Source organism: Zingiber officinale, chromosome 8B (assembly GCF_018446385.1).
Source record: "Zingiber officinale cultivar Zhangliang chromosome 8B, Zo_v1.1, whole genome shotgun sequence".
NCBI lineage: Eukaryota > Viridiplantae > Streptophyta > Magnoliopsida > Zingiberales > Zingiberaceae > Zingiber > Zingiber officinale.
This window is the reverse complement of record NC_056001.1, coordinates 50,196,290-50,218,507: the sequence shown is the minus strand read 5'-3', so window position 1 is coordinate 50,218,507 and position 22,218 is coordinate 50,196,290. Positions and strand designations below refer to the sequence as shown.

The 22,218-nt window shown below is 35.5% G+C and overlaps 1 protein-coding gene across 3 annotated transcripts in view; it reads right to left on the bottom strand.

Annotated features, from left to right (window-relative positions):
- Positions 1-2,575: 2,575 nt before the first annotated feature.
- LOC122015537 (phospholipase ABHD3-like) overlaps positions 2,576-22,218 on the bottom strand; it is a 31,020-nt gene continuing 11,377 nt past the window's right edge. For 2 of the 3 annotated variants that reach the window (XM_042572489.1, XM_042572491.1), the window contains 9 exons: positions 11,464-11,586; positions 10,119-10,211; positions 5,795-5,880; positions 5,602-5,650; positions 3,970-4,026; positions 3,771-3,901; positions 3,599-3,682; positions 3,307-3,376; positions 2,576-3,198 (listed from right to left, as the gene is read on the bottom strand). In XM_042572489.1, the coding sequence (XP_042428423.1) occupies positions 2,734-3,198; positions 3,307-3,376; positions 3,599-3,682; positions 3,771-3,901; positions 3,970-4,026; positions 5,602-5,650; positions 5,795-5,880; positions 10,119-10,211; positions 11,464-11,586 (1,158 nt within the window). In that variant the 3' untranslated portion in view covers positions 2,576-2,733. The remainder of the gene's footprint in view (positions 3,199-3,306; positions 3,377-3,598; positions 3,683-3,770; positions 3,902-3,969; positions 4,027-5,601; positions 5,651-5,794; positions 5,881-10,118; positions 10,212-11,463; positions 11,587-22,218) is intronic. The other variant, XM_042572490.1, reaches the window with a different exon arrangement.

Below are 22,218 nucleotides of genomic sequence, written 5' to 3'. Positions count from 1 at the left end.
TATTCGCCAAAGTACCTTGGCCAATAAGGCAAGGTTCCAAACTTCAAATCACGAAATCTCAGTTCTCCTTCTTTTGGCCTACACATATCCACTCAAGACGTCGGAGAATATTTGGATGTCCACATAAAAGAATTGCAGATGATGTAAATGCGGTCAATAATTCCAAGGATAATAGGTAATATAGAGAGCCAAAAGCTGAAGCACTGAAGTGATGAGTTGTGTCTTTCCCTCATAAGAAAGTGTCTTCTCCAATTAGTAGTTAGTTTGTCTACCAAGGAATCAAGGAGTGAGTTGTAATTTGAAATCTGTAAAAGCTCAATAGTAATTGGTATCCCCAAATATTGAAAGGCAATAATTCCCTCCTAGAAGACCGTAATAGAAAGAAGTCGCGACCACATTGAATCATCTACTCCAGCGAGATAAATGTTCAACTTCCGGTTATTAACCTGAAGCCCTAGAGTCACCCCAAACATCTGTAATTAAAAAGATAATGTCCTACTAATACCTAATCCCCCAACTGAATAATAATAAGTCATCTGCATACGTCAAATGCGCCAATTTGAGATGGTCACACCGAGAATGGAATTTGAAATATAATCCATCAATGTGCTGTTGTATCTATCGCCCAAGGATTATTAGTGCAATACGCTCTTAAGCACATATTTTTGATGTTTGAACATAAGTTCAAGTTAGGAGTATATTGTATACGGTATGTCAAATGTATAAGTGTATATCAAGTGTGTTGGTATAAATTATAAAATTGTAGATGCAACGAAGGAAGTCCAAATTGATCAAGAACTAAATACTTGATATATAGAAAGGTCAGACTTATGTCTTAGAAAGGGAAGTCCCAAAGGTAAGGTTTCTTAGTAAGACAAGTAAATTCCGGAGGTGTGACCTCTTGATAGAGGAGTTCAAGTGATTTGAGAGTCTACAAGTGACCTATATTTTGAACTTTTGGATAGGCTTGACTAAGGTGAGGACTTAGGCTTAGAGTTGGTCATAGTGAACAATCTAGTCGACTCAAGGTTTGATAGTTGAATCGACTATGCAGTCAACTTAGGTTAGTTTATCAGTAAACAAAATATTGTTTTTTCATGAATTAGTCGATTAGACAATCAACTAGGGCAACCTCATTTAATTAGTGTAAAAATGTGGCCCACTGTTGACATAGTAGAAATAGTAGAAAAGTTGAAAGAAAATTGTTGATCTAATAGATATTGGTAGGAGTTGTCAGATGATCTATGAGCTATGTTAAATGAGTGGATTCAAATGTCCATTAAGAAGTCAGGTAGTTGACTTACAAATCCATTGGCAGACAAAGATTTGAGTAATCACAAAAATAGACAATTGGGTAAGTAAAGAGTTGACTAATTGATCACAAAACACTAACTATTCAGAATAAGAAAGTTATAAGGGAAACAAAGGGAGTTTTGGCAGCAACAATAAACAATTGACAGAGTGAAATGGAAGAAAGCATAGTCAAAAGAAGAGTTTTAATCTTGTATTATTTCTTTGTTGTTTTACTTTTTTACCTTCTTTTTTTTTATCTTATTGTAAGCAAGGTTGTAAAAGTATATTAACCCACCTTTAGAAGACATTCAAAAAAGGAGAGTATAGAGGAATTCTATAAATGACTGACCAATAAGTCATAGGTTATAGAGTAGGAATAGAAGGTTTTGAATCATGTAAAGGCTAAGTGTATATTATTTTGATATACCCCATTACATACTGACTCAATTGTAGACATAAACAAGTGATTTAAGTGATTAGCCATTCACCCTCCTCTACCTCACCATGGATCCAAAATTGATAACTTGGTGTCACTTGCTATCAATATTTATTTGAGTGATGGTGCTATATCATTATATATAACTAATGAGGGTTTAGCCTATGTGATGTTATTTACGAAGGACATAATTTTACTATTTTACTTTTTAATGAGTTTGATGTTGATAAATTTGTTCACTATAACTAAAAGATGATAATTTAAGTTATATTAAATTATGATTAAATATGATGATCAATAAAAGGGACAATTGATGATTTTCATTGATAAAAAATAAGTCAAATGAAAATAAGAATTGACTATATATTAAAATTAAAGACCTCAAATGAGAACTTTAGAGTTATAGTATAAATTATGATTCATGCCCCTAGGTTATGGTGTAATGATAAATGATGGGATGAGCTTCCTAAACAATGAGGTCTCAAATTTCACCTAGGACGTATTATATCTTGAAAGTTCGAATTACTTGTGATATTGGATCGTCCGCTAAAACTCATCTACTCTTCCCGATTTATTCATAAAAGTTGGATAGCTAGATTACCAAAAAAAAAAAATAATTATGACACATCTAATTTTCTTGATCACTTAACTAACATTTGTAGTTTAACCTTCACCATTCCCCCTCCTCAAAAACCATTTTTAATGTTGTGAATCTACTCTTAGTTACCATTAGTGAATGATAGAGGTGTAAGTGGCCCTACTTCTAAAAAAATGTAGGGATAAACATTGGAACTACTCAGTATATTTCGACGACATTTATCAAAGGGGAAGGGCAAAACAATAATATAAGTCCGGGATAAAAACGAAATTTCTATTAACGATAAGTGTGTATTATATCGCACATAGATGGTTTTACAAGTTTTCCCAGCAGTTTATTAAAAGATGCATTCCAAATGTTTAATAATACTTTGCCCCCAACAAACAACAATCAGATGATTCAACCTTTATTTTCCAATCCATGGTGGTGATAAAATTCTCCGAACCTGTTTACGAAAGACAATGCAGAGCGCAGAACCAAGTATTGGCCATGTCCGGACTACGGATATGTACACCAGCAACCATATCGACATCTGCTGCTTTAGCAGGAGTTTATTCACAGAGTTGTTCAGAGAAGCAGCCACTTCGTGAATAACTTTATCATCGTTCTTGTTCTCGAGTTCTTGTCCTGACGAAACAACAATTTGCTGAACATCTTCAGCATCCACATTTTTGCGCTGATCTATATTCACAATCTCGATATCCTCAGATTTCGTGTTTTGATTTATTTGACTATCAAGTAACTCCTCTTTATGATCGTTCTGTGCCTCATATTTCTTAGTTGTAGCTACATTTCCATCTTCCTTGATGTTTAAGAATGGGCCTTTGTCAATTGATGGCTCATGATACAAATGTAATCCCTCTGTTGGTGCCTGCACTATGCAGCAAGTTTGATGTCAGAACATTGAAGCGTGTATTAATCATGATAAATAAGGTCACGAATTCATTATTGAGTAGTATAGAAGAGCATGTCACTGCACCTTTTTCTTTTGATGCGTGTATGGACTAGATTGAACAACGTTAAGGAACTCACGAACAGCTTCAACCCACCTGCAATTTAAACACCATGTCGTTGACGCAAGTCTTATGAAAATCTACATATGTGCTAGCTCAAGAGGCATCTGTTCATACAATTTATCAATACTCTAATCAGGAAAATATTTCTTTTAGCGGCAATAGTCATTACCCGTCCAAAATTTAAACAAAATGAAGTTCCATACACATAACCTCAAAGATGATAAAAAGAAAAGAAAAAGGAAAACAGAGCAGTACCACAAACTTTGAGCTGTTAGTCCTCTAAAATATGCAAGGTGTCCACCATGAGTAGTAGTAGCCAAAACAACATTCACATTTGCCCTACACAACGGGCTAAGCCATGAGCAGAAGAATTCAGGAGAAACATACTCTCAATCTCACCGGAGGAGTCAATTGTTTGCGCTTATACCTGCATTCATCCCAGGGAATTGCTTCCCTTGTGCATAGTGGATCATCCAATGCGCTGATGCATAGAAGTGGTACAGCAACCTTTCCAATAAAGTTTACACTGCTACAGCAGCGATAGAATGTATCCACAGTCTGAGAACATAAATGCATCACAGTTACTAATGGAACACAATCCAAGTAATACAGTGAGAAGAAACTACCTCAAACTTCCCAACAACCCGAGTGGCATGATTGTCAAATTCCCGGACCAAGCATGACTAGTAAGAGCAAGAGTATAGAATGCAAATTTAGGTAGTATAACAAAGAATACAGAATATTAGTACAATATATTAGGAAAAAAATAGCAAACGGATAAAATACATAAATTAGCCAAATATTAAAACAAAATTGTTAAAATTTCCCATGTGAATGAAGATTATAGTGTCTTTTATTTATCCATTGATAGTTTAAATTTGTCTCCTAAATATGGAGGCTAAGAAGCTACTCATCCTAAGTCAAAATCATCATCATCAAGATATGTTCATTCTAACTATCTGGGGTCAGCTACAGTGAAATTCATCATTCCATTGCCATTGAGTTCAATGCAAAGCAAAGTCACTTATGGTCTGTTTATTTGGGAGAGCGGAAAGGAAAACTAAGAAAAATTTCCATTGTTTATTTCATTAAAATTTTAAGCAGAAAGGAAAACTTAATCAATCAGCGGATGATTTTGAATCCAAAATCGGTCACAACCAAATCAGGCATAAAGCAGTGGATGGAAAATACAATGATACAAATACTCTTTCTTCACTCACAAAATTACACACAAATACCCTTTCTTCACCGCCAAGTTGAGTGAATTATGGGTTCTTCTTTGTTGGCACAAATCATAGAAAAGCAAATGATCTAGTCAAGTCCGAGAGGAAATTCATCAAATCTTAAACAATTGTTGGAGCGAATTAAGCTTTAAGGAGAGTGACCACATACTTATCATTTGTTGCTATAAGTTCACCAACCCACCAGCTAAATTGTCCAGCAAAACCATAGTGCACAGTGTCACACTTCTATCACCCATGTACATACTAATCCAAATTTTACCTAACCAATTAAAATCCACTGGAACAAATAGCTAGTTTCTTGTCCATAAGAATTCTCATTAATTTTTTCATTAAAATAGAGGGATGCAGGCTAGTATATTGCTTCATATTCTCGTAGTCTTACCAATTTCACAACGTAATTCCACTGATGTTGAGTAGCTAAACAAAATTCTGTATTCATCAATAGGATACAGCACCTAAGATTCTTTCTTCTTTTTCTTTGCAGAAGAAGTTACAAGATGATTGATTTTATTGTTGTTTGTCTGTGAATTCAATACCAAACACACTTGAAGTTTGACACATGTTTGCTTATATCTGTATTGATACTTTGCTTGTGTAGGAACGGGCAATGTTGTTCGTAGGCTTAATGAAAAAGGATTGATGATTGTGAGGCCAGACCATGTGAGAAAAATGTGAAACCTTATAAGCATTGATGTTGATATGTCCACTATAGGCCAGGTTGCCTTACCAACAGAGATCCACATAGTCAATTAGAATAGGTAGTTAGGACATAAGGTTGTAGTATGGTTTGATTAAGAAAACGCATAAGAAGTTTCCTGGAAATATCTTATTCTCCTAGCTAACATCTGTGTTAGTTCTTTTCTTTTGTTGTCTATTTACTTAACAGCCAAGTATGCAGTCATTAAATTTATGTTCAGGAAGAATGATGCTGGAGAATTGGTTTGTAAATCCAATACTCACTAATTCACAAAGGTTAACTTTCTATTAAGATGGTTTAACATAATCAGTGTGTACCTGTCTGATGCCTTCCCAGTTTGCCAGCCTAGTTAAGACATGCTCATGTCTGCATCATATTGGAAGAATGAAATATGTATTGATAATTAATTTAATGTAATAAAAAGTTGATAAAACACTAAGCACTTAGGTTAAATGTCAATGGATCTGCATATTGACTAAATTCATTTACTACAAGGATTTCAGAACATACAATTTGGCATAATCCTTGAGACCAATTGTTAGGGCTCTGTTATAAAATTGTTGGATTGGCTTTCTATTAAGAAACCTGTCACAAACCTACAAAATTCACAAAATACCATATATATCAACAAGATGAAACCTAAAGTTAGTACTACAAAAAGGTTCAAGTTGGGTTACATGATTATCAACAAAAAAATATGGTACATGGAATGTGTTTATTAAGGGAAGAAAAATGCGCCTATTAGTCAAACCATATTAATCCTTTGCATCAAAAGAAGGTTCAGCAAGAAACAATTTGGAAGATTTTTTTTTTTTTTGATAATTGAGGTATCCAACTCTTATGATCCAACTAAGCATGGAGGTGACCGACTCATCCCATGGAAGTTTTCCACCAATCATTAGCATAAATCGGAAAATGCAAATGGATTCTAGCGGATGGCCCAGCATCACAAGTTTTTCAAATTGTGTAATGCGCCGTGGGTGATATTCGTTGCCCAGGGAATCCATCCCACCTCTTACAAGTTGGAAGAATGATACTCGTGAAAGTGTCTTTAATTTTCTTATTACTACAAAATAAACATATACGAACAGAATAATTGCAAAATCAAATGACACAGAAGTATAAAATTTTTCTCCATCAAGTCTGTACATAAATAGAAAAAACATTTTTTTACCAACAAACATAATTAAAACCTTGCAAAATTAGGAGAGAAATCACCTTTTGGTAGACACAATAAACTTTTTTCAGGGTTGGAAACAAAGAAAGGGCATTTGCTTTAGAAACTTCCAAGCAAATTAAAAATTAAATCCAAAAGATAAATACAATTGAAAGGATGATTGGTGGCCGAAGTTATTTATAGGGCCTTCAAATTGTTATATGCATTGTTCTAGTTATCAAGTCATTGGAGTCAAATGTGTTGTGAGTTTAGTTTCGCTTTGGATACTTTAATTATAGCTTATTATGTCAAGTTCTATACATATGATGCAATAGTTTTCTTTTAACAAATACATATACAATATTTCATCTATCTCAACTTTAGTATCAGAGAGATTGTGTGTTAGACTGTTAGGTAAGGGTTTCTCCCTTCCTCAATCCCCTTTAGGAGGAGACTATGAGTTTGAAATGAAGGGGTAGCCTTCTCTACCTCCATCGTCAACAAAATCCGAATTCCTTCCTATGTCTCCCTTTCCTCAACCAAGTTAAAAGGTCCAGTTAGTCATCCTTGTATGCAATGTACTTGCTCCTGTCTCTATTAGAAACCCAAAATCCACTACTACTGTGCAAGAGCCGAACCAAGATATTCACTGGGTTACACTTGCTGCAAGACCTGACGTCGCACAATAATAGCTCCTTGCCAGAACCATGTCCTTGCTCGATTATAAGAGTAGTGTCCACACTCATGGTATTTTTGCTCAGCTCCTTCAACCGCATCCCCTCCACTCTCATCTTTCAATGTCAAAGGTAAAAAGATCAGCAACCTATTCACCTTAAAAGAAGATCCCCGAACGTTTCTTTAGTTGTGTATCCTTTCCTTGTCCTTTGTGCTCCATCTCCTCATTTTGACTCACTGTTGTATGCAACAAAAGCATGGTTGTCTACATCTCATGCACCAACAGTTTTTATTTCCTCATCTACATCATACAAGATGAAGCATGCATGGGACAGTCAATCCAAACCCAACAAGTTCTTTTAAAAAGAAAAATAAGTAACAAAATGACATATGAGGAAAAGAAGTCGGTGACATAAATAAAAAAGGAAGGCATAATAAGAAAAGGATGAAACAATCATTAAATTCATTAAAAGAAAAAAGTAGTATAAAAATTCATTAAATGGGGAGAAAGATTAGTTGGTATAATCATGTTAAAGGTTGAGCTCGACCAGCTTGTTTATATTCAAACTTATGCAAAGTTGTTGCTTTCTTACAAGTGTTTTTTCATAGAAAAGTTTTTGTATGAGGTTTCTCCACATTTTGAAGGAGAACAATTTTAGTGGGATTTTGAGAAGTGACTCACCTAACAAGCGTGAAATAAAACCAAGATCCAAACCACATTAACAAATTTTTATTTTTGTTATATTTCCATTGTATCTCTCTAACTTTATGTAAGCCTTGTATTTTATATAAGAGTAGTCCATTGTTTTTATTTTAAGATTTTTGACTATTCACACCTTCTAGTTGTGCCACTGATCCTACAAGATTTAGGGAGAACAAAAAAAATGAAAATTTAAAGAATTTATTATTCACAATTTTTCAGTTTTGTAATTCCTTTTTGTCGCATGCTAGGACCACTAACTCTAACTCTTTACTCATCATCCATTTATTTTTTCCTTGTTTCGTGTGCATGATTGAACATTGGGTAGTTAGTATTGTTGGTTTTAATATCATTTTCTTTCAAAGTAAAATATGATTAACAACTCAATTTCCTCTGACATTTCACTCTTGAGTAAATGATTAGTATTTGACTCACTTATATTTGCAAACCCTTATCTTAGTTGTTTGCAATTTTGACAAAAATAGTTATTGTTCGTAGTTTCCGACCTCTCCTCTCCTGGATAAAATAGTTGGCAACTTAGTCACCTTCTAACATTTATACACCTCAAGGTAGATGATTGGAATCCTAATCTCACTTATAGTTTCATTTTATATCAATTTCTTCATAGGTTGCTACTTTCAAAGTATCGGTTGTCTTTCTTCTCTTTTAGTATCCTCTTTCTATCAAGTAGTTGCCAAATTTTACTGGGATCTTTTTAACATGCTCATCTGTTGGAGTAATATTAAATTTTACTGAATTTCTTCAAAATATTAACTTATACTCTCAAGAGTAGAAATTGGAGCCCTAATTTATTTAATTCACTTTGCAATCTCTTTCAAAATCTAATTAAACCCGAGAGGAAGTAGAGAAAAAGGATCCAGTCCTCATAAAATATCATTAACTTCAATATAGCCTTCAATTCAAAGCATCACATCTTGAAGACTAAATTTGCTCTAGTATTGTTTCTTTGGCTTTATCATTGTCAAATGTCTTTGTTAATTTTTTTTTTTGTGTGAAATAACTTTTTGGAGTTATTGTATTGCCAGTTCAGTCCCACATTGGGTATTTTAAACACACACATGCATGCAATGATAATTTTAACAAGAAGACAATGTTTCATCTATTCAAAAAGTACTTTGGAATAATGCTCTACTAAATAAGATTCTATGGAATATTCAATCCAAGACGGATTCACTATGGGTAAGGTGGGTTCATCGACATTACATCAAGGGAGTTAACCTTTGTCATGGAAGGTCCTTTGATCAAGCGGTTGGTGGACATTAGAGATCAAATAGTTTAGAGGCTACACGAGCAAGGGGCAACAAATATGGCACTGCTGGAGTGGTTTGCTGGGAAAAAAAGTGGGACTACCAATGCTTATGAGTTTTTCAAGCCGAGGGGGCCTGTGGCAGCTTGGACATCGGCGGTTTGGAGGTCAAAACTCATGCCAAAGCATCAGTTTTTGTGTGGCTGCTTGCACATGGGAAGCTACGGACATATGAGCCGAATAAGATTTGTGTTCTATGTCGGCTGCAAGATGAATCAAATGTGCGCATCTTCTTTGAATGCCCTATCACTTGGGCTCTATGGGACAAGGTAAAGAGATTGATAGACATCATATATGAGATCCGAACAATTGAAGAGTTATTCCAGATTTTCAGCTAGCACTACAAAAGCGGAAGCCGCATCATGAAAGCAAGGCACCTTGCTGTTTCAAGCATGATTTATGTATTGTGGGAAGCTCGTAATATATATCGTTTTGAGGATCTTGTTTCCAATGTTGATAGGATGTTCCACAATCTATAGATACATGTGTATCGACTTGTGGATTTCTAGTGATCATGATTGTATGCTCTTGATTATAGGCTCTTAGTGGTACTCTCTTGAGACATTTATAAAACATTTACCTTCCCCCAAAAAAAAAGTACTATTAAAACTGTAATATTCCTGCAAGATATCGTGACATCAATGCAATTTGCATCCATCTGTTAAACCTCAATAACTATGCTTATGTATCAAAAAGTTGAATTTCAACAAAAATCCACAAGCTTGGAAGCCAGAACTTGTAAAAAAAAAATACAGAAGGTACAAAAAAGAGACTAATTTTGACTATCTCCAAGAAGAAACAAAAATAGAAAGAAAAAACGAGAAGAAAGTCTTAGAAAAAACAAATATCTCATGAGTTTAAAAGGATATATTGCAATTTAAATTGGCCAAACCTATAGCAGTCAATTAAGTTATTCGAAACAGAAACCTGAGAAACATATAGAATAATATTCCTAAGAAATAATAAATTTTTTTACCAATGTTAAACTGACCACTAAATCCCACGGAGAACAAATAGATACAGCACCAACAATAGGTGTGCTCCCTTCATCTTCTCCAAGATACTTCACCTAAACATGTAACATAGGAAAATTGTAAAATAAGAAAACACATTGCGTGAAAAAAAAACAAGTTGAAGTGATTGCTTGAAGAAATTGATAACTGAGGGAATTGAAAAAGGGATATATTTTGCAATAGAACACAGAATAACATCTAGTGGAACTGTGGTAGAGCATCTATCTAGTTGACTAAAATGTAAGTGCATCACAATCTGAGATGAATTGTCAGTGTAACAGAATATGATGGGTCCAAAATATTGTATAAAAAGATGATATTCAGATGTATAATAATTTATGCTTTGATTCATGCTCCAGAATAGCAATTCAAAAATTCAAAGTTGCCCATTGGGCCCACTGAATCATAGCTGACTATGATGCATTCTACTGGAGACTATTGGTGCTCCTAGTCAGAAAAAAAAAATAGAACTGCCCTATGCTTACCTACATATACCAAATTAGACTATCCTATGCTTACATAGCATATATATCAAATTAGAACCATGAAATTAGATCGATCAACTTGCTCAATATGTTTCCATAAGAACTATAATAATAATAACAATAATAACTTGCTCAATATGTAAATAAAAATAGTTATAAGCTTATGATTAAAATTGGTATTCTTGAATATCTTTGGTTTTATCAAGAATATTAATATATAAATTAGTCCAGATTGAACTTTTCGGAAATGTGTTAGTGAAGCAACTTTAACATGGTGTAGATTTAAGGTTCAAATCCTAACTGTGTTAAAATGATACATTATCTTATCAATTCATGTTATTGGGTTTGGGTCAATCAATTGTACACCTGCAGATAGATACATACATACATGAAGGGGAGTATTAAGAAAATCGACCTCAAAAGGTTTTAATCATAAAATTTTTCATTTGATCTCAAGTGATATTTAAATTTTAGACAACCATATGAAAGTAACCTTGGCCACGAGAGTCTAAACTAGACTCCAATATTAGATGTTATAGAAGATTTAGGAGAAGTGTACTCAAAACTCAAAAGTAATAAAATGGTTTTGCATGATAATAATGTGTTTTGCACATTAAATGATCTGTAAGCCTTTGAATCTAGAACATAGTAAAGTCCAAGATGGCAACATTTATCCTCTAGAATACAAGCTTATTCATGCATTATGAAGCAACAGTCAAAAGAAGATAATCACGCATAATATATGTACTTGAATCAAATCAAATGTCATTTTGCAGACATCACGACAGAATCTCCAACAATAAACAATGAGTTGTATGCTGACCAGAATGTTAGCACCAACACTTGTCCCAACAGCAAAAAGATTAGCTTTTGGATATTTTTGATGAAGATAATTGACAACTTCTCGGATGTCTTCAGTCCATCCAGCATTGTAAAAGCAATCAGACTGTCAAATATCAAGAAAAATGCTTCTATCATAATCACCTAAAATGGATCTCTATCAGGTTTGCTGAGCAATTTCAAGTATCTATGCTGGCAGTAGGCTCTCAGAGCTTGGACTCTGAGCAAGCACTTCAAAATGATCATCTGACAGATGGACAAAATGAAATATTCTAATGTGGAAAAGGCACTTAAAAAAGACAAGACGGAAACTAAATGCGTATAGATCAGCAACAATAGCAACATGCCTAATAAACACGAGCATCCAATATAAGATACAAAGGATAAATACCATGCAAGATGTAGATTGCCATGTATATGATTTCAGTTCAGGAGATAGTGACCAACTTAGATATAGGAATATGCCCCTGACATTTCTAAAATAAATTTGTAGAAAAGGGTGAAGCCAGTGATCTAAACTTTGACAATGTGCATCCCCCACTCCATTATGAAGAGGTTGTTTACGTGACTAAAAATCCCTTTTACTACAGTCTGTGAAAAGCTGCTAATGATGTTAAGGTTAGCACCTGATTCAATAAAATGTAGCCACTGAAAGATCATCACATATGGAAAGACGTTGAAACATCAAGTAGGAAAAAAAGTGACGCATTTAAAATGTACCAAGTCAAGTGGTTGAGAAGGCATATTTTTGTAAACTGATTAGTATTTGTTATATTTATGGAGATCTTACAATAGTTTCCTAGTGAAGACAAGGAAGAAGGCATATGTAGCACTAAAATTGAACCCTCATAACTAGGGTCACTCTTAAAGTCTCCAATCAAACAAAGTTGAAACAAATTAAAATATTCTAGCAAAAAAATCATATAACTAAAAGGACTCCATCAAAATTGAAATAATTTCCTAATCTTTTGATAGGATAATTATCAAATCAAAAAATACTTTAATTAACTTATTTTCCTAAAGGATCTTGAAATATAAAGTTTCAAAAATCAAAAGGAATTAAAATTCTCAATTTACATTATTATCCCAGCCAAGAAGAACTAAACTTAAAGTTGTCAGCATCTTTCTTGGGTCATCATTTCTAAGATACCGAACAATTGTTTCACCAACTTTATTTAACACGGTCTATTTATTATTTTGGTTTTCCCTTCCGATGAGTGAGGTACGGGTATATCTTTTTTCTCCTTTTGGTTCTTGAAAGCCAAACATAGTTTCATTCACATCTTCCTCCTTTTCAATTACTTTTCCAATGAATAAAAAAAATGTTACAACTGATAACGGGCAAGAACCCAAAGTAGTCATAGGGTGTGGAAATGATAATGCAAAATATGAGAATACTAGGACCAAAACTAAAGGAGTGTGACCTACGACAAAATCAGCATTCAAAGACAAAGGCTCAAATGTTTCCTAGTAAATTAGCAAACTCTCTAATTTAAAAATTGAACTACTATTTAGATAATTGATAAGTGACTAGATTTGAAATTATATTAATCAAAACTTCTTCAATAGATAGGATCCTAACCCCTTTTATAGATTAATAACACGGCATATTCTTATGAAATAACAGACTTTTTCTAGTGTGCTTTGTTTGATCATGTTTTACTCAATTGTAACTATGTTAATCGCAGAGTTATTATGACAAAAAAGTCTCATGGGTCATCACACTTGAGCTTCAAGTCCTCTAAGATAATCTTTAACCAAATAGTTCACACATGCCTTGAGTCATTGCTTGGAATTCAACCTCTGCACTAGATCGCGCTACCATATATTGTTTCTTGTTCCTCCATGTCACAAGATTACCACCAAGAAAGGTGCACATCTGGTGGTTGACCTCCTATCAACTATTAACCCAACATAATCAACATTCATATATGCCTCTTGCACCAAACCTCCATTTTTTTAAAACGGAATCCTCCTTCCTAGTAGTGTTGTTCCTTTAAGATACTGTAATATTCGGTGAGCTACTTATAGATGAACTTCTTTTAGGTTATGCATGAATCGACTAATCACATTAATTGCATATCTTATGTTGACTTGCATGTCGGCTTGCCTGTTTCTTCAAGGAGATCTATAGCATATTTCTATTAGGAAATAAAAATGTTTGTTTAGAGTAAGCCACCTCAATCTGAAGAAACTATTTCAACTTTCCTAATATTAGATTTCAAACTCCTTTGTCTATAACCCATGGCAATCATAACTCTCACAATGTCAAACCATGCTCATGTCGATTGCTTAAGTACATATAAAACTTTTTTTCAATCTACATACAGTATGAGCATCCAAATAATTTTCCATATCATGATGGGACCTCCATATAAATTTTTTCCTTTAGTTTTCCATGCAGAAATGCATTCTTGACATTAAACTCACCCTCGAGATTTGGGTTGGATTCTTGAATTTGCATTAGTTAGTTATAGTCATCTTCTTCCTCGAGTATGCCTTGTCGAGTCCCAAATTCTTGATAACAAAGTTGAGATTTTCATGCACAAGGTTCAAACAAAGGTTTATATTTGACATAGATTTAAGCATTGGAAGTATTTCCAAGTAGAGCAAGAAATCTCCATTCTTATCTTCCAATGCCCCTCCCCCTGAAGATAAGGTGTAGTGAAGTAAGATACTTGTTCATTGAAAGCAACATTCATTAACATATAGAACTTAATGGAGGATGATAACACTAGCACCCTTTCTGAGTTGGGAAATGAATCATCATTTTAACATAACAGAGCCTATCTTGTTCTTTAGTGTGTCCAATCATCTTCCACAAAACCTTGTCCGGAGTGCGCCGAGTACCTAAAACCTTATCAAGGTTACTAATAAGAGATCTCGACCTTTCAACTTCTTCTAATTCTATCATTTTTATGCCAAAACATGCAACAAAAACTTGTGAGATAGGAAAAACCAGTAATGAAAGTTGAGAAACAAGGAGAAATCTAACTATAAAGGTTGGTAAAGGGATCCAGCTAAACAAGCTTATAAAAGGAAGCCAATGAAGGCCGAGTGATAGAGAAAATTCAAGCTATAAGGATGGTAAAAGGAAATAGAAAAACATTGCCAATGAAGACCAAGCAACAAAGATTAACCGCCAATGTTGAAGACTAGAGAAAGAAATATAGCTACAAAGGCCAGTAAAAGAACATGAGAAATATTCTATTTTGTCTTTAGAAAACAGAGTAAAATAGAGGGGAAAAAACGATGAAGGCTAGAAGTAGGAAACCCAAAATGGTGAGGGGTTAGGATTTGAGGATGAATAAGAATAGGAAATATTGATGATAGTGGAATAAAACGGTAAAAGGTAGAGATGGCAATAGATGTGTGGACGATCAGTTTAGGAAATGAAGTGTGATGATGAGGAGAAAAGAAAAAGTGGTGGCCATAAAAAATGTAAGGAACCAACTAGGTTTCAGAATGCAAGTGATTCATGAATGAGGATGGTACTGAAGATTGAGGATAATAAAAAATAAAAATAAGGGTAAGCTTAAGAAGGACAAGGTGAAGCAATTAATATATCTGAAGAACAGGTAGAAGTTGAGTTTTCTAATCCTAAGCCTGAAAAGGATGCCTAGGATGAAAAAGTATTTGAAAAATCATCTATCTTTTCAAGAGAAGTAAAACAAATTGCAATTAAGGAATCAAAACTTGAACCATCTATTATATCAGCAAAAGGAAAAGCAATAGAAATTGCATTGAAGGAATTAAAATAAACCCGACCATGGTTCGGAACCGCCGGTTCAGCGGTTCCCGGAAGGTTGACCCTTAACCTTAACCATCCAAGACGATTACGATTCGGTTCACGGTTCAAGATTATTATTATTTAAAAAATATTTAAAAATTATAAATTTATATTAAAAATATATAAAAAAGAGCATGCATTTCTTTAAGCTGCCTACGTATTCCCTCTAGATATAGGGGAATCAAAACTCACGTAATTTGCTTACCTTTTTACCTTAGGAAGTGACATTATTACTCGCTTCCATTTCTCATTCCCATAGTGTTCATCAGTATCAAAGTCTTCTACTTTGTCATCTGAAAATTGCATTCCTTGTATTCATTTTTTTTTACTCTCATGCAATCATCAAGTAATGTTTATGCTTCCAAAGAGTACTAAGTAGATCGTCGTTCATCCAATATATTATCTCTAGAATTAAACGTCTGTTTTGCGACGGTTAACGCTAGACAAGCTAAAATTTCTTTGCGATGATGGAGAGGATGGGAAAACTTTAAGCCTTCTATGACCACCACAATAAAATATTGAAATCTGACTCGCTATCTGTTTCACCAAAATCAAAAGAAGTCGTAAAATAATTCTCAAGTTCTAGTCTAGACTTGAGGATCCTCGTGAACATTTCATCCGTTCTTTTAATAAAAGTTGTATTTTTATTTTTTTTGTACTCACAAATACTTTAAAAACTTACAAAAGCACAACTTTTATTCAAACAATGAGCAAAACATCCACAAGGATCTTCAAGTTCTAGACAACAACTTGAGAATTATTTTATGACTTCTATTGATTTTAGTAAAGCAGATAGCAAGTTAGATTTCGATATTCTACCGTGATGGTCACAAAAGGCTCAAAATTTTCCCATCCTCTCCATCATCATAAAAGAAATTTTAGCTTGTCAACCGTTATAGTAGAACAGACGTTTAGTTCCGAAGGTAATATATTAGATGAACAACGATCTACTTTATCTCCTGACTGTTTGGAATCGCAAGCATTATTTGATGATTAGGCGAGAGCTGAAAAAAGAACACAAGGAATGCAATTTTCAAATGACGAAGTAGAAGACTTTGATATCGAAGGAACAAACACTACGAGAACGGGAAATGAGACTGAATAATAATGTCACTTCCTAAGGTAAAAAGGTAAGCTAACTATATGGACTTTGATTCCCTTATACACTAAGGGGATACATATAAGCAACTTAAATAAGTGCAAGCTCTTTTTTATTTTTTTTAATAAATTTATAATTTTTAAATATTTTTTAAAAATAATAATAATCTTAAGTCGTGGTGAAATGTGGCGAACCGTGAACCGTCTAGGACGGTTTAGGTTAAGGGTCTTCAAACCGTCGGTTTTGAACCATGGTCGAGCATATTCTAGCTAGAGTAAACACAAAAAAGGTTACTGCAAGATTCTCATGGGGCTCTACAATGAAGATCAAGGTGGGTCAAGTCATAAACACATTACCAAGTGATGAACCTTCTTATTATTGGTATTGGGTCTTCTTCCTTCAAGCATGGACTTCTTACAAGTATAAGGTGACAAGGTTAGTTAGAATGAGTTGCTAGATTTGCAAGAAGAACAAGATTCTAAAGGGAGTGACTTAAGGGGATTATCATTGGCGCTAAATGATAGTCAAACAAATATAGGGATGGCCATGGGATGAGATCATGAGGGGGGGGGATGGGGTGGTGGTTTAACTTCTTATCCCCACCCCGTATGGAAAGCGAGGCAATTTATGGGTTGAATTTTTCTTTCCCATCAACCTCTTATGTGGGTTATGTTTGAGATAGGCGATAAAAAATACACATAATTACCAATAAACTATATTGTGAACTAAACTTCATGTGGGGAAAAAGGGGAGGAGTATAAAAAATTCAATTTCATACCCGCCCTACCCCACATATGCAATTTATGTTTTGTTTCATCCCATCACATTCACATGTCATGGCAAGTGGCTTTAATTAGGATAGTTCTTAATTGAGGCACGACAACTCGCCCTCTCGAAATAAAATGAGGGGTTTGAAGTACATAATAGTGAGAAGGATGGTTTAACTTCTCGTATAGGTGGCACGGAATTGGTCAATTGTAGTCTGAGTGTGGGTTGCAATAAATTATGGTAGGGCGACATCTTCAACAATGAGGAACATGATGGTTGCTCGAATGAAATCTCATGTATTGGGAGGTCACTAGAGGAGGATTTGCTATAACATCTATTAAGAGTATTCACATTGTTTTTTTTTTAAATAAGGGCCTACCTATGATTTTTAAAAAATGGTGGACTGATATTAAAAAACACCAATTATACTCTAATCTACCCTTCTCCCCACCCATATATTTTTGTCCTTTCTTCTGCACAAACAACAACCAACATCTACCATCATCACTGCCCTCCCCCTCGCCTCATTTGCTCTTAGTACCTCCATCATGATCATTGCCCTCTCCCTCTCCTTATTGGCACACAACACCTCCACCATCATCATCGCCCTCACCTTGTCATTCACACACAACAATTCTCATGTTATCATCAATATGACATTGTTGCACACAATGCTACCATCATTGTTGCTTTTCTTCTAATGCAAGAGGGGATCCAAACAAGACAAGGCATGACAATGAGGCCTAATCGAACCCAATATGGCTTGGTCGTGTGGGCAAACACGGCATGGGTTGAGAGAGATTTGGATTCGCATCTTTTTGGGTTTACTTAATTGGTTATCTATGTTTATTAAGTTTAGTTAATTTTTTCCTTAATTATAGCTAGCCTTGTCCTTAACCCTAGCCGACCCTTTAAACAGACTTTTTCTGTTAAGTCCCTTAATCTTAGGGGACTAAGTCTCGTTGGTTAATTTTCCGTTTAGATTTTTTGTTGGTTAATTTGTCCTTAATACTAAGCCTTGTTGGTTAATTTTCCATTTAGATATTTTTAAGGGTTTTGAGAGCTATATAAACCTATGCTTAGATGATGTTTAGGACAAGTTATTTTGATATTGAATCAATTGGTTTCGCTTAAGACATGTTAAGGCTACATCTCTTTTTCTTTGCGCTCTTGATTTCATAATAGGTTTAAGCCTAATTTCAGCTACTCCTTTATTTTTATATTACTCTCTCTTGTTTTCTTGTTAATCCCTCTGCGACTTCACGCCCTGAAATAATATACATATTCTGCTCGGCGTCAGTTGGTATCAGAGCTCAAGAGCTAATGAAGGGTTGTCGTGGACATGTTCGTGGTCGCAACAGGCAGGTTCTAAATGAGGAAGTCTCGCACCGTGATTGTAGCACCCAAGATGAGATACTTGAGATCTACAAGTCTCGGAGTTAACCCAACGTTTAACAGCACGAGAACATTGTGGTGATTGTAACAGGCAGGTTCCAATTGAGGAAGCCCAACACCGAGATTGCAACGTTCATTGTCATAAGATTTTTTTCTTCTTCTTTCAAAGACCCTATCTTAATTATGCCAAAATCCGGGAACATCATGGAGACCTCAGATTTCAAGTTAACCTACCCGAGTTTTTTGGTACAAAACAAGCAACGGAGTTTGTTGATTGGATCAACGAAGTAAAGCAGATTTTTTACCATGAAGAAGTGACCGATCATATGAAAATAAAATTGGTCTCCACCAAACTCAAGGATCGAGCATCGACGTGGTGGGAACAATTGAGACAATCACGTAAAAGATGAGGCAAAATCAAGATCACCGATTGGAACAAAATGAAAAAAAAGATGGAGAGACAATTCCTTCCATTTGGTTTCCTACAACCTTTGTCTCAATGACTTCACACGTTGAGGCGAGATGCTAGATTGATCGTTGATTATATGGAGGAGTTTGCTCAGCATGATCTATACAAAACTAAGGAAAATATTGAACTAGTATATGATGATTATGGAGCGGACGAAGTGCTAGACGATGATCATTTATTCGTTCCGGATTCATGTTTTGTCCAGCAAGGTAATTATGAACTTCTTATAAAATTATATCAAGCAACTGATTGTAAACCATTTGAGGAAGACCTAAAGGCAAGACCGAAGAGATTTGTGATATGATATACAATGATGAAGGAGTTGACAATGTGCAACAATTATTTTCAGACTGTGCTGAATTTATTCCAGAAGATCTTTCTCCTAGATTACCGCCTATGGAAGATACCCAGCAATAAATTGACCTTGTTTTAAGGTCGAATTTGCCTCCTTAGCCCGCATATTTATTTATTCCAAGATGGCTAGACCCCTCTCATATCTAAAGGACAACAAGACCTTTAGACTTTCATTTATGCCTAGCTTCGACCTCTCCTTTTTACGATTCTATGGCCTCTCCATTTTGTGGTTCTATCTTGGAGGAGATGGATCCGTGAAACACATTAAAAACCATTCCGATGATCTTATTTTTTAGATTAAATCTAGTATAGATTCTTCTTCTTATGATAGCAGCAAGCGGGACCCTTTAAATAGAACTTCTAGTGACACTAAATTATTAGGACAATTTGATCTTGCTACAAGCTATGAACACACGTCAATCCAGAGAATTATATATTCGTATTCAATAATTGGTGATAAGTCTTATGAGTGTGTGAGCCAGGAATTTCAAAGATAGGACATGTGGGAGAACTTTGTTCTTAACTAACAGCCATGATTGCTTACTAGCATTAACATGTCTTCAGCTGATACCATCATCATCTATAGTGATAAGAAGTCATTGAATGACATGCGTTCCTTCTAAAAGATAACCATGGAGTCACCAAATGATCAAGTACTTGTTCTTCATCTTTATTCATCCTTTACGGAAGAAGGAAAACTACTGGTGTTAGCAGAAGAGCACATAGCAGACAAGCAGAATCAAACACAGTCTGATCGTGTCCCTAGGCACAGCCATGTGTTGGGGATCGTATGGCCGGCTAGAAAGGGATTGAATAGACATTGACCCCAAGTTGATCGCTTTCTATATATTCGTTAGTGCACAGCGGAAAACAAACAAATACGAATACGAATACAAATATGAAAACTAAAGACTAAGAAAGAAATGCAAAGCGCTAACACGTTTCCTTTAACGTGGTTCGGAGATTAGGGCTCCTACTCCATGGCTGTCCATAAGGTGGACGATCCCTCAATCCTTCGGTGAATTAGCCCCCGGCAAACTCCGGCTATCTCAAGACTCCTTGTGGGTGGAGAAACCTCACCACAACTCCAACCAAGACCTCTTGGACACAAGGAAAACCTTGAGTACTTAGTGACTACTAATTAGAGTTAACTACATCTAATTTCGTCAACTTTGGCTAGCCATCCCAAGCTCCCTTATATAGAGCTTGGAAGAAACAGTCTTGCTATTTTTACCGTTATCAATCGACTGGTCTTTGCACCAGTCAACTAGTGTCCGGCCAACGTCTCTCTAACGGCTCTTTACCAGTGGTCCTTACACCAGTCGACTGATCCCTGTCGTTTGGGCCCAGAAACTCTCTGTGCTCTACCCAGTTGACTGTCCAGTAACAGTCGACTGGTAAATCCCTAAATATAGGATTTCCCTTCCCGAGTACATTTCTCTCGCACTCGGACCCTCACGACTCACTTAACTCTTCTTCGCAGCTTTGATCTCTTGCCTTTAAGCCTACTTCCTTTGGCTCTCGTCCTTCATACATTCAAGCCCACGGCTCGTCCCCAATGTCATCCTTCGCATATGCCTCGAAGTAGCTTCTCTCGACCCTTGTCCTTGCTGCCTTGTCCACGGTCCTTCGGATGCTTCATCCTTCACCGGACCCGAAACCATCAAACTGAGTCATATGTGTATCCTGCAAACCTGCACACTCATATATACATATCAAATATAAGGGTGAACCTAACTTAAACCCTTTGCCCAAATATCAAAACACATGGTCGCACGGATCATTGGGATTGCTCCAACACCATGTTCCCTACTATGCCATGGCAAAGAAGACCTCTCTATACTCTATTAACAGCTAATGATGCATCAAAGAAGCTTGACATTAGCACTGGTCCACAAGTTACACCACCTAGTACGAAGAATATTGAAAATCCAAAGTGGACAGTGTATTGTCTTGGGTTTTCCCACAAATATCCAGGAACGTTTATTCAAACATATGTTCGGCATGCACATCCACATCAGAAGCTTATTGGGTTATATCCTAAGGGATTCAGGTTCCAGAGCAAGGAAGTTAGTCCCTTTGGTAGATCGACTTCAAACAGTTTGCTTCAAGGAAGGGAAGCTCAACAAAATTTTGTGCTTACACTGCAGCTGGAAAATTGCCATGGGTTTGCTGGTTTTGGCCAACTAAAACCCTTACGATTGTTGTTACCAACATTGTCGTCGTTCTTTAAAAGCAATATATTGCATAGGGATGATGAACACACACATGTACAAAGTGATACAACTTTGTATTCAGCAAGTAATGCTTCATGCCATCTTCTTCAATTTGCTATCCGAATTACTGTTAAGACTATGCAGCAGGTTGATCCCGCTTTAAAAGGATTTTGTTCGGTATTCTCAGCACTTACCACAGGTTCGGTGATAACCACAAGATCCCATAGAAGTTCAGAGTCAAGAGGGCTAGGAACTCTATTAATTACTCTAAAAACTACTGCTGAAACTGAGGATGCAACCAAGGTAGTAATGTTTTTGGCAGATTGGGTTTGCGTAAACGAATGAATGATCAGATTGGAATGGAAGCTCTAAGTTGTTTGAGAACATCTCTCTTAAGCTTCAATCCTTCTGAACAAGATTCCTTTCTATACTTGAGTATTAATCCAGGTATTGAAACAAAGTTGAAGTCACTAATAAGCATGCTGAGTTATTCAGAGATTATTACAGAATCCAGGAACTGGTATTTCGAATTCAGAAATTTCTCTATAGATCTTTATCATACTCACGGTATAGTAATGAGGCCCCCCAACACTTTTATGGTTTCTGTTGAAAAGAGTGTGTTTTGTGCAGTTCGATTTTTCATCGTT